We start from the raw sequence: 11,859 nt of genomic DNA, 5'->3' as shown, positions 1-11,859 counted from the left end.
GATAAATATATAATATATATTCAATTATTTATATTTTCAAGAAAGATGGTGATATATAGATACATATTTGTATTCTTAAAAAAATTCAAAGTCAGCTTGTAATAATCTTCTATATGTAATACTTATAAAATTATATAAAAAATATATAATTTTATAAAATACTTACTTAAATAACTACAATCATATAATACATTATATATACACACATATAATAATATATTGTTGTTTAATATGCTTTAATTTATTTAATTGTATGGTAATGTATTAATTTTCATGTTTTGTAACCATCTTATAATATTTTGTGTATTGTCTTTATGCTGGTAAATCACTTGTGTTCACTGTTGTAAAAAACATAGGGTTATTATATGATATTATACGAGAGTGAGCATAGCTGTCATATCCCTGTTCCAACGTCTTGTCTGAGTTCTTGTAAAACATGTTTAATCAAATATAAGATTACAGCATTGCATTTTTCAGCCTTTAATCCTTAGCTAAGATATATGAGCTTAATACAATTTTTAAGGCAAATATTAAAATGTATTAAATAGAATATTTTTAAAAATACAAATAATAATAATAATAATAACACGACTTAATGTTGTTGTTGTTATTTGGTATTTCTAAAAATTAGAGTCATAAAACATAATTGTTCATTTGAGCGACAGAATCAGAATGTTTCTACCTTTTGAGGTCTATGGTTTCTACACTGAAAACGAGACCTTTAACGTACTATTCATTTTGTTTCCGGTTGTGTTACGTCTGCAAAGGTTTGACTGCAAACAAGATGATAGCGAATATATTTACGTATTTCTCTGATAAAAGACCTACCTGATCACTACCGCGTGTTTAGCAGTATTACGCTTCGAAGCCTTTACTGTCGTACCAACAGCTTATGAGAGTATAATAAGCAAGTTGTTTAATATACCCAGTCTGCGGACGGATTATGTTGACGGAAGTAGACGTGGAGTTTGTGATCAGAGCCAAACCTATACAGTAAACTGATACATCTATCTCATTTTGACGTCAAAGAAGCTTACGAGTAACTAGTAACTCATAACCTGAACCGCTGCTTATTTGGCCAGGATTCTTTTTATCGCTTGACTGTAATTTACGAAAATCTAGCTGTCATCATAAAGCATTATGCACGCGATTTCATTCATACAGTCATGTGGTCTGTAGCTGCATTTGAAATGTAATCCAATTTTTGTCAGCCTCGAAGAAACTTAAGCCAATGACAGCTCCACTATGGATATGCAACACAAAAGTTTTAAATGTTGCTGACAGGAATCGAACGCTGTTTTTAACTAGATTTATCCACATATAACTGACATATAGTACAGTAGATACAGTATATTGTATTTTTATGTCGTGTTAGTCCATGGAGAAGATGTCTCCAGTTCCTGCTCTTCCTCTTATCATCAACTGTTGTATGTCTGCACTTGGGTGCATTGCAACAATCAAACTGATTCCTGCTTTTAAGGATCATTTCATATCTGCCAGACTCTATGGCATGGACCTAAATAAAGCCATAAAGAAAGAGGTGTAAGTGGTTGATTTTTACATCAAACGTATGAATTGCAATTTGATGTTTGGAAGCTGAATTTAACTTCTTTTTCTTTTCCTTATTAACCAGGCCTGAATCGCAAGGTGTAATCAGTGGCACAGTCTTCCTCATCATTCTCTTCCTCTTCATCCCTGTCCCCTTCCTCCAGTGCTTTATGGGAGAGCAGTGTCAACGGTTCCCTCACAACGAGGTGAGTTAATCATCCCTTAATGATAAAACGATAAACACATTTCAAGAATTCACCACTCTGTTTGGGTTCAGTTTCTTTTAAGGAAATTAAATATTAAAAGTGACAATAGAGACATTTATGTTACAAAAGCTTAAAATAGCATGTCAAAAAATATTAATCATCACAACTGTTTCAACATTGATAATAAGAAATGTTTCATGAGCAGCAAATCAGTATATTATGAATATTATAGTATATTATTTTATTCTGAAGGATCATGTGTCATTGATCACAGGAATAAATTATATTTTAAGTAGTGCTGGGCAATGATTAATCGTGATTAATTGCATTCACAATAAAAGTTAGCATAAGAGACTTATTTTTAAAAAAATATATATATATATATATATAAAATATCAATATAAATAATATAAATATAAAATAATGTAATATAAAATATCAGTCATAACTATGGCATTTGTGCATATGTCCATGTAGTTTGTGCAGCTGATTGGTGCTTTGTTGGCCATCTGCTGCATGATATTCCTGGGCTTTGCTGATGATGTTCTGAATCTGCGATGGAGACACAAGCTGCTGCTGCCCACTATAGCCTCCCTGCCTCTACTCATGGTCTACTTCACTAACTTTGGCAACACTCTCATCGTCGTGCCCAAACCTTTCCGTGTCCTGCTGGGGATGCATCTGGACTTGGGTGAGTTTGACAGTCTGCTTAAATGTCTTGTGCTCTAGATTTGATTGTATTGCCCTCTTGTTTGATATGTGCAGTATGATTGTCGCTATTCTCAGCATTTTTATACAATGTGTTTCAGGCATTCTGTATTATGTGTATATGGGAATGCTGGCTGTATTCTGCACAAATGCCATCAACATCTTGGCTGGTATCAATGGCATTGAGTCTGGGCAAGCTCTCTTCATATCTGGCTCCATCATCCTCTTTAATATACTGGAACTCAATGGTGAGCGGAGGGTTTCTATTCAACCTGTTTGATCAAATTTTCCACCTGCTTTCCACATGCATAATTTATACCATTTATATGTACACTACTGTTCAAAAGTTTTAAATAATATTTTTATGTTTTTGAAACAAGTCTGTTATGGTCACAAAGGGTGTTTTTATTTGATCAGTTAAAAACAGTACTATTGTGAAATTTGTTTAAATAAATAAATAAATATATATATATATATATATATATTTATTTTATTTTTTTTAAGTGTAATTTATTCCTGTGATGGCAAAACTCAACTCTCAAAAGTCATTACTCCAGTCTTCAGTGTCACATTATACTTAATTTGTTTAAACCTCTCTGACATTGCTTGATTTTCATTTGAATAGGTCTGTAGATATATTCTCTAATTTATATTGTTTAATTGATCTTTGATTAATGTTTCTCTTTCAGGAGACTACAGGGATGACCATGTTTTCTCTTTGTACTTCATGATTCCCTTTTTTTTCACCACATTAGCCCTCTTCTACCACAACTGGTTTGTTAAATATATTGCTTTTTGATCATCTTTACTTACTTTAGTTTAAGACAGCCCATTAAAATGCTGAACTGTTGTTTGACAATCAGCACTGATAATAATCTTAACCTCAACCACTCCTATTTTTGAACCTATAATAAACCTTTGAATATCTTTTATCAGGTACCCTTCCTCTGTGTTTGTGGGAGACACTTTCTGTTACTTTGCTGGAATGACGTTTGCAGTGGTTGGGATACTCGGCCACTTCAGTAAGACCATGCTGCTTTTCTTCATCCCCCAAATCATCAACTTCATTTACTCTCTGCCTCAGCTGTTTCACATTATTCCCTGTCCCAGACATCGTCTGCCTAGGTAGGTTATTACACTAACATTTTAAAATCAAGCTATAACATAGATTCCTTTTTACTTACAGTAGAATTTATTTTGACAGTCATTGAAAGTTATTTGAATATGTGGGCATTTGAAGTGTTAAACTCTTTAAAGGGGTCATATGATGCGATTTCAAGTTTTCCTTTCTCTTTGGAGTGTTACAAGATGATTGTGCATAGATAAGATCCCTGAAGTTGCAAAGACTAAAGTCTCAAAACCAAAGAGATATTCTTTATCAAAGTTAAGACTCTGCCACGCCCCCCTAAAACGGCTCGTTCTAACACGCCCCCACATATTTACCTCACTATGTGGAAATATTTGCATAATGCGCCCAAATGTGCACGCAAAGAAAGAAGGCGTGGTTTCAGTAACCGCAGTTAGTGTTGAAGCAGCCATGTCAGGGAGACGCTGTGTGTTTCTAGGCGAAAGGGGGAGAGGGGGAGGGGGAGAGAGAGGGGGAGAGGATGTGTTTTTTGAACATTAAAGCATGTCAACATATTCTGTTACACCAAATACACCAAATAATGATCTTTAAAAAAGCATCATATGACCCCTTTAATTACTTTTTCACTTATGATTTATTTGTAAGTTTTATACATGATTTACTTATTATTTCAACAGTGTTCCCTAAACATTTGCACCATAGATAAGGCAAAATGAAATGGTTATGAGAGCATGACCTCTGAAACTGATTAATGCAGGTTACAATCTGACACGGGAAAGCTTGGCATGAGCTATTCCAAGTTCAAACAGAAGGACCTGGGCAAATTAGGGCAACTTATTCTGATGGTAAACACACTCATGCCACTGTCAGTATTTATCATTATAAATCGGTTTAAGAATGTTTGTTTAAAAGAATGTTATTTTTGCAACAAAAGATTCAGGAGCTTAACCCAGTATTCCCTGTATCTTTGAATGTGATTTCCTCTTTTATCCTGCAGGTGGCAGAAATGTTATGGCTTCTGGATGTGCGTAGAGGGCAGGAAGGAGATGATGAGTTTATTGAGTGTAACAACATGACCCTTATCAACCTGGTACTAAAAGTACTGGGACCTACCCATGAGAGAAACCTGACTGCAATCATGCTTTTAATACAGGTGAGTCCCATAAATTTATTATAGCTGAGTTTAGAGGCAATGTGCTATACTATGGTCGTTTCAATTCAAAGTGCTTTGAAACCGTAAAGAAGGTTGTGATATTTGGCATTACAGCCTCACTAATGTATGAGAAATACATCTTTCTGGTCATTATCATAAGGCCCCCTTTAGTCACAACAATATTTAAAGGCTCCATAGCCCTAGTGTTGTTTTCAAAACTTACTGTAATATATGGGCACTCAAAGTTTCTGTAAATTCCTATAAAAAAATTATTAGTTGAATCTTCTTCAGGGGTTCAACTCTTCCAATTTTAAGGATAAGAGTTTTTTTTTAGAAGTTATTTCTCTTTCTCCACTTTCTGTCTCTGATAAAATACTTTATAGATTGGCATCTAGCAAAAATGTATATTCATGCAAAATGTATTAAAGCAGCACTATGTATATAATGAGCGAGTACATCATGAATTCATCTTCCAAACCGCGTTTTTGTCTTATTCCGAATCACTACGGTACACTTAATAATAAGTACTTATAATAATACTTATATCTGGACTATTGTAGCCTGGTCGGGTCGTCACCGCTGCGGAGTAACACATACCTGCGTGAATCGCCATAGACATAAACTTAGAGAAGTAGCTCCAGTTAGAATGTTCTTCCGCGGGATGTGTGCAGTTCTGTTTATTAACCGCTAGAGCGCCAAAAGTTACATAGTGCTGCTTTAATCAAATTCAAGATTTGATTAATTTACATGCCTTTTCCAGGTGTAGAAATCACATTTTCAAAATCAGGCTACCTCATGAATGCAGGGTTTCAAAGACTGTAAATTCTTCAAAAGAATCTGATGTTTTGGTGGTTTGAGATAATAGTATATTTCTTTCTCAGGTCTCGGGGAGTGCCGTGGCATTTGGAATCCGGTATCATCTTGTGCGTCTGTTCTACGACATCTAGACCACTCAAGCTCCTGAGAGACTTTACAACCTGCTGCTTTCATTTGAAGAACATACAGAACTGAAACAAAACTGATTGTTGTAAGAATGATAACCTTACTGCCTGTCCTCTATAAAGTATGGAATCTTGATACTACACACTGTATTCCAGCTTCTCTGTCTATATATCTGCATGAGATGGGACGGTGTACACATATGCCCTTAACTGTCATTGGGACATTTGAGCTCTGTAGATAATGAACAATGTCTGCGTAAGGATATCTAATTATTTTGGTTGACCTGAAAAGAGGGTTCTATTTTGAAAGATACATTCAGGAATATTTTAGGGAGTTTGAAATTTTTGAGAACATTTCTGAAAGATTACTTGATGTATGCAGGTGTATTTGTGTGTGTGTGTGTGTGTGTGACAAATCTAATATTATGCCTTTGACTGATTTAAATAAACCAATGTGACAATGGACCATACTAGCTTCCGGAAAGGAAAAAGTGCTCTATATTTATACTGTTTTATAGATCAATTGTTGTATATTTTATGTTTTATATTTATATTGTTCTCATGCAGTTTTCAGACCAAAAATCAAACATTAATACTAATACAAATAACCCATTTTTCAATTATTTAGCATGAGGGTTTTCCATGTTATTATATGCCAAGGACCCTCAAATGTGGTGGTCCCTTTCCTACAATACAAAGGCAGCTGTTCAGTTTAATATATAGCAACCCTTTTATACTGTGACCATAGTAAATGTGTAGTCTTTTAACATGATGTTTGCAAAATTAAATGTTTTTTATTTTATTTGCCATTGTACTAAAATGATAGCAAATTGTTAAAATATTATCTGGAAAATAATTACTTGATATCACAGTTGTTTCGCTTTCTTAAAATGTATTAATATAGCACAATAATTTAAGTGCAATTCCAAAGCAGATTTACATAAAGTAGTGCCATACAGCAAATAAACTTTTTTTAGGGTTTATTTAATCTACTAATCTAGTAGAAGACAGGCATTACCGCCATTGAATACAAAGTGCAAATCGAGCAGCGGAACACTTGAATGAGTTTAGGTGTTGGAGGGAATGATAATTGTGATGTACTGCTAGGCTGCAATTTGATTGGCTGAGATTTGAACGCGACCCCGCAAAGGTGGATTCTGATTGGTTTGGTTATTTCATGTGGGAAAAAGGAAGGAAATGTTTGAAGTATTTGCAAAAGGTGAGTTATTTATCAATATTTGTAAACAACTGCAGACGCATTCCCTCACGAAATAGTGTTCATCGTCTGTTTGATTACGTCTTTAATTGATTTTCCCGTACATTTCTGCCATATGTAACGTTACATTAACTGACAGCCACCACTGATAAGCTAACACTAAATATTGTATTAACTTAATTTGCTGTAAAGTTGCTTTGCAACGATTTGTATCGTGAAAAGCGCTGTACAAATAAACTTGAATTGAAATATTCAGTTATTCTCAACCGAAGTCACTAGTCAACAAAATGGAGGCAGAATGTTAACTTGCCTTTTTGTTTTGCTAACCGGCTATGTGTCATACTAGGTATCAACGTCGTCTATGATAATAATTAATACAACTACTAGCTGTACATTTGGTAATTAATACGTTGGAGGTAATAATTTTGGCGCAGTTCATATTGTGAATGTGGTGTTTATCGCCTTTAAAAACAAACTGGCAGCTATGGACAGATAGCTCGAGCTGCGGTGTGCAGAACAAACTTACAGTCATGTTAGATCTCGCATGTGACTTTAGCATGTGTTTCAGAAGACGGGAGGACCACACATTGTGCTTTACATTCAGTGCTGCAGGATGCTGCCGTCGGGTAAACGCGCCCTGCGCAGAGAGGAGCTGCAGCTGGAGCTGGCGTGTGAGTGGGGCTCGTGTCAGGAGACGTTTGAAAGGATGCAGGAGTTTTGCCAGCACATGGAGAAACATTATAAAGCTACCGTGGACAGTGAGACAGACTTACCAGGTGCGTCCAACCCTCGCAAGTGTCAGGTCTTGTAATGGAAGCATTTATTTCCTTGTCTTTCTTGTCTTAAAGGGATAGTTCACTCAAAAATGAACATTCTCATCATTTATTTAACATGATATAGTTCCAAGTTTTTTTTATGGAACACAATAGGAAACGTTTTGGAGAATATCTGTTGCATGCATTGAAAATGAAAGGTGACTATGGATGTCTAACACTGACTTGGAACATTGCGTATGAGTAATATGGACTAGTTCTAATGACTTTTTCTAACGATTTTGTAAATAAAAACTTGTATAATGAAAACTGAAAATAAAAGCGAATTCAAAATATTTATAAAAATTCTCAATATGAATAATACTTTATTTTGGAAGTCTCCTCTTGTTGCAATTGTGAGATGTAAAGTTATTGCGTAAAAATGAGTAAAGATTCAATTCTAAGAATAAACATGCCATACATTGCAAAGTAAATGACAATATAAACAATAGCTTATCAGTTCTGGTATAATGTGTAATGTGGAGGATTGTTGAGTGTTGACTTTGAGCCATAGCAGGTGTCTGAGCTCAAGGTTTCTGGCAGTCAGAGTCTCTGTGGCGCTGACTCCATTGGTCTGGTCCATAATCAATACTTGGCTTGCCTGCATGTTTTACAGAAGAGGAGCATAACTGTCTGTGGAGAGACTGTGGCTTCTGCTCAGTGGAAGGAAATGCAGAGCTTCTCAGACACATGTTCTTTCATTGCTACCACACCAAGTTGAAGCAATGGGGTCTTGCTATACTCAAGGGCCACAGTGACATGGGTGCCTGTTCGGTCGGCCTCCATAACCGCAACATTGTGCCTGAGGTCCAAGAGAACTTCCTTTGTCTTTGGGAGCACTGTGAGGTATGGAAGCAATCCCAAGTGTTACTGTATGTGGCTTGTCAAATCAAGTTTATTGAGGTGTGAAGAATAAGTGGAAGAGTTTTTATTCTATTATATGTATTGTGTTTGGCAGTGCTTTCAAAATAAAGTGCTCAGCTGATAAGCGTATTTGTATTCAGATGTCTATGGATAATCCGGAGTGGTTCTACAGACATGTGGAAGTACATTGTTACATTTAGGACTGTTAATGTTGTTTTACCAATTTTTCCTGATTTCAAATGTAAACCGGAAAATGTAATTTCTGTGAGATTGTTTTTTTAGCCTGTAATTGATGCAAGAATTGTTTATCATTACAAGAAATAATGTAATAAGGTCCAAGGTTTGATCTATAAAAATAATTTATCTAATCTAGTGATAATCTCTATTACTGCCAGCAACACAATAAATCCACAATAAATGTATAAAATAAAAAGGCAGAATACATTGTCTGGAACAGTGTGAGCAATTAAAATAAAACTTAATGTTCGTCAGAAAGTTAATACAATTCTGCATCATTACATTTGCACTCATTTTCAGCTCATAGCTTCAGAATAGCTAAAAACGTTAATGTGTTGTTTTGCATTTAGGGAGATTACACTCCTCGCTATAAGTGTCACGTGTGTGAGCAGTGCTTCACCCGGGGGAACAACCTCACTGCCCATTTACGCAAGAAACATCAGTTCAAATGGCCTTCAGGACACCCGAGATTTAGGTTTGAAGTATTCCTCTTTGACTTTGCTTTTGTTTTCAGAAAGCACTTGCTAGGTTTGTGTGCAATAAACATTAGATGGTGTATGTGGAAACCTACAATACTGTATTTTTACTATATATATATATTTTATTTATTTATTTTTTTAAATTTTATGTTTAAAAATATAGTCAAAAGCAGTAATTTTTGGAATGTGCAGTTTAAAACAACTGTTCTGTTTTAATAATTATTAAATGTATTTAATAGATTTTATTTCTCTGAAAAGTGGACTCTTCAGTGTCACGTGATCCTTCAAAAATTATTCTAATATGCTTGAATACATTTGCGTTGCTTAATGTTTTATTATTATAATTTTATTTTTTTGTGTGTGGAAAACTTTACTTTTTGATGAGTAGGCTTAAAAGAACAGAATTTATCTGAAACAAATCTTTTGTGACATGATAAATATCGTTGGGTCACCTTTTGATCAGGTTAATGTGTCCTTACTGAATAAACATATATTATTTTCTTTCAAAAAAATAAATAAATAATAAATAAAATAAACACGATGAATCAAAACTTTTAAGTAGGTTGACCACCCATAGTTCTAACCATAGTAGATGGCATATTTATTTTGATGTGGGTATCCAGTGGACAGTAAACCTAACCCATCTAACCTGACTATGGTTTTCTCCAATCTTTTTCAGGTATAAAGAGCATGAAGATGGGTTCATGCGCCTGCAGCTGATCCGCTATGAGAGCGTGGAGCTGACAGAGCAGCTGATGCGGGAGCGGCAGGGAGAAGGGGACAGCAGTGAGTCCAGCCAGCAGAACGGTGAAGAACTGGAGGAGACGGGGCCCCTCCGCACCATGAGTGGAAATACAGAAGCAGGAATAAGAAAGGAGGGAGTGGATGTCTGTAGGACACAGGAAAATACAGAAAGTGTGTTTTTGGTGTTGACAGCCGGCACCTCTGCAGAAACGGACTCTACAAGTGAGGGAGCCGTAATGCGTCAGCTACAGGACACTGCCCAACAGTTGGGCATGGAGGTGGTTTAACTGCACCTCTGATTACTGGAACACCCTAAGACTGCCATGTCAGACAATAAGAAGGTACATTAGGACATTCCAATTAACGCCGTGACAAAAAATACTATGAGACTAACAGGGGACCAAAACAGGAATAGAGTGTGTGTGAGAATTCTACTGAACAAAATCACAAGTTAGCTCTGAGGATGTGCTTAAATTAATAGTTCATTCAGAAAGGAGCTTATTTTCTCACCTTCATGTCTTTCTGACTGATAATTTTTTTTTTCACAAAATGCAAAATGAGATTTCAAACACAGTGTGAGTTGCCTTTTTCTATTCAACAAACATTGATGATAATTTATACTGCCAAGCTCCAAAACAGACAAAAAACACCAAGAAAGTATGTTAAATGTAGACTTGTACGTTATTAGTGTTGTAAGTGTTTTTTTTCCCTGTTTGGAAGTTAGTTTCCTTGTAGGGAAAACACAAGCACACACATTCAGGATCTCTTATATAAAATAAAAAGGCAGAATTCATTGTCTGGAACAGTGTGAGCAATTAAAATAAAACTTAATGTTCGTCAGAAAGTTAATACAATTCTGCATCATTACATTTGCACTCATTTTCAGCTCATAGCTTCAGAATAGCTAAAAACGTTAATGTGTTGTTTTGCATTTAGGGAGATTACACTCCTCGCTATAAGTGTCACGTGTGTGAGCAGTGCTTCACCCGGGGGAACAACCTCACTGCCCATTTACGCAAGAAACATCAGTTCAAATGGCCTTCAGGACACCCGAGATTTAGGTTTGAAGTATTCCTCTTTGACTTTGCTTTTGTTTTCAGAAAGCACTTGCTAGGTTTGTGTGCAATAAACATTAGATGGTGTATGTGGAAACCTACAATACTGTATTTTTACTATATATATATATTTTATTTATTTATTTTTTTAAATTTTATGTTTAAAAATATAGTCAAAAGCAGTAATTTTTGGAATGTGCAGTTTAAAACAACTGTTCTGTTTTAATAATTATTAAATGTATTTAATAGATTTTATTTCTCTGAAAAGTGGACTCTTCAGTGTCACGTGATCCTTCAAAAATTATTCTAATATGCTTGAATACATTTGCGTTGCTTAATGTTTTATTATTATAATTTTATTTTTTTGTGTGTGGAAAACTTTACTTTTTGATGAGTAGGCTTAAAAGAACAGAATTTATCTGAAACAAATCTTTTATAAATATCTAAATATCGTTGGGTCACCTTTTGATCAGGTTAATGTGTCCTTACTGAATAAACATATATTATTTTCTTTTAAATAAATAAATAAATAATAAATAAAATAAACACGATGAATCAAAACTTTTAAGTAGGTTGACCACCCATAGTTCTAACCATAGTAGATGGCATATTTATTTTGATGTGGGTATCCAGTGGACAGTAAACCTAACCCATCTAACCTGACTATGGTTTTCTCCAATCTTTTTCAGGTATAAAGAGCATGAAGATGGGTTCATGCGCCTGCAGCTGATCCGCTATGAGAGCGTGGAGCTGACAGAGCAGCTGATGCGGGAGCGGCAGGGAGAAGGGGACAGCAGTGAGTCCAGCCA

At 35.2% G+C, this 11,859-nt stretch overlaps 2 protein-coding genes across 3 annotated transcripts; both read left to right on the top strand.

Moving 5' to 3' along the window:
• Positions 1–749: 749 nt before the first annotated feature.
• dpagt1 (dolichyl-phosphate (UDP-N-acetylglucosamine) N-acetylglucosaminephosphotransferase 1 (GlcNAc-1-P transferase)) lies at positions 750–6,104 on the top strand. Of its 2 annotated transcripts, XM_016288636.1 has the most exons (9): positions 750–1,542; positions 1,634–1,754; positions 2,232–2,445; positions 2,564–2,710; positions 3,152–3,236; positions 3,399–3,587; positions 4,307–4,394; positions 4,547–4,702; positions 5,584–6,104. In XM_016288636.1, exons 1-9 carry the CDS (start codon positions 1,379–1,381, stop codon positions 5,647–5,649), a joined length of 1,230 nt encoding a protein of 409 aa, XP_016144122.1. In that variant the 5' UTR covers positions 750–1,378; the 3' UTR covers positions 5,650–6,104. The 2 variants fall into 2 exon arrangements, with proteins under 2 accessions (XP_016144122.1, XP_016144133.1); XM_016288647.1 differs by lacking the exons at positions 4,307–4,394; positions 5,584–6,104 and having other exon boundaries at positions 4,547–4,698.
• Positions 6,105–6,698: 594 nt separating this feature from the next.
• LOC107598102 (histone H4 transcription factor-like) lies at positions 6,699–10,752 on the top strand. The gene is made up of 6 exons (XM_016289372.1): positions 6,699–6,862; positions 7,416–7,635; positions 8,288–8,517; positions 8,676–8,717; positions 9,123–9,247; positions 9,931–10,752. Exons 1-6 carry the CDS (start codon positions 6,821–6,823, stop codon positions 10,280–10,282), a joined length of 1,011 nt encoding a protein of 336 aa, XP_016144858.1. The 5' UTR covers positions 6,699–6,820; the 3' UTR covers positions 10,283–10,752.
• Positions 10,753–11,859: the final 1,107 nt, after the last annotated feature.

The sequence above is a fragment of the Sinocyclocheilus grahami genome, unplaced genomic scaffold (assembly GCF_001515645.1).
Source record: "Sinocyclocheilus grahami isolate Dianchi unplaced genomic scaffold, SAMN03320097.WGS_v1.1 scaffold12.1, whole genome shotgun sequence".
Taxonomy (NCBI): domain Eukaryota; kingdom Metazoa; phylum Chordata; class Actinopteri; order Cypriniformes; family Cyprinidae; genus Sinocyclocheilus; species Sinocyclocheilus grahami.
The sequence above is the reverse complement of the archived record's forward strand: the minus strand, read 5'-3'. Positions and strand labels throughout refer to the sequence as shown.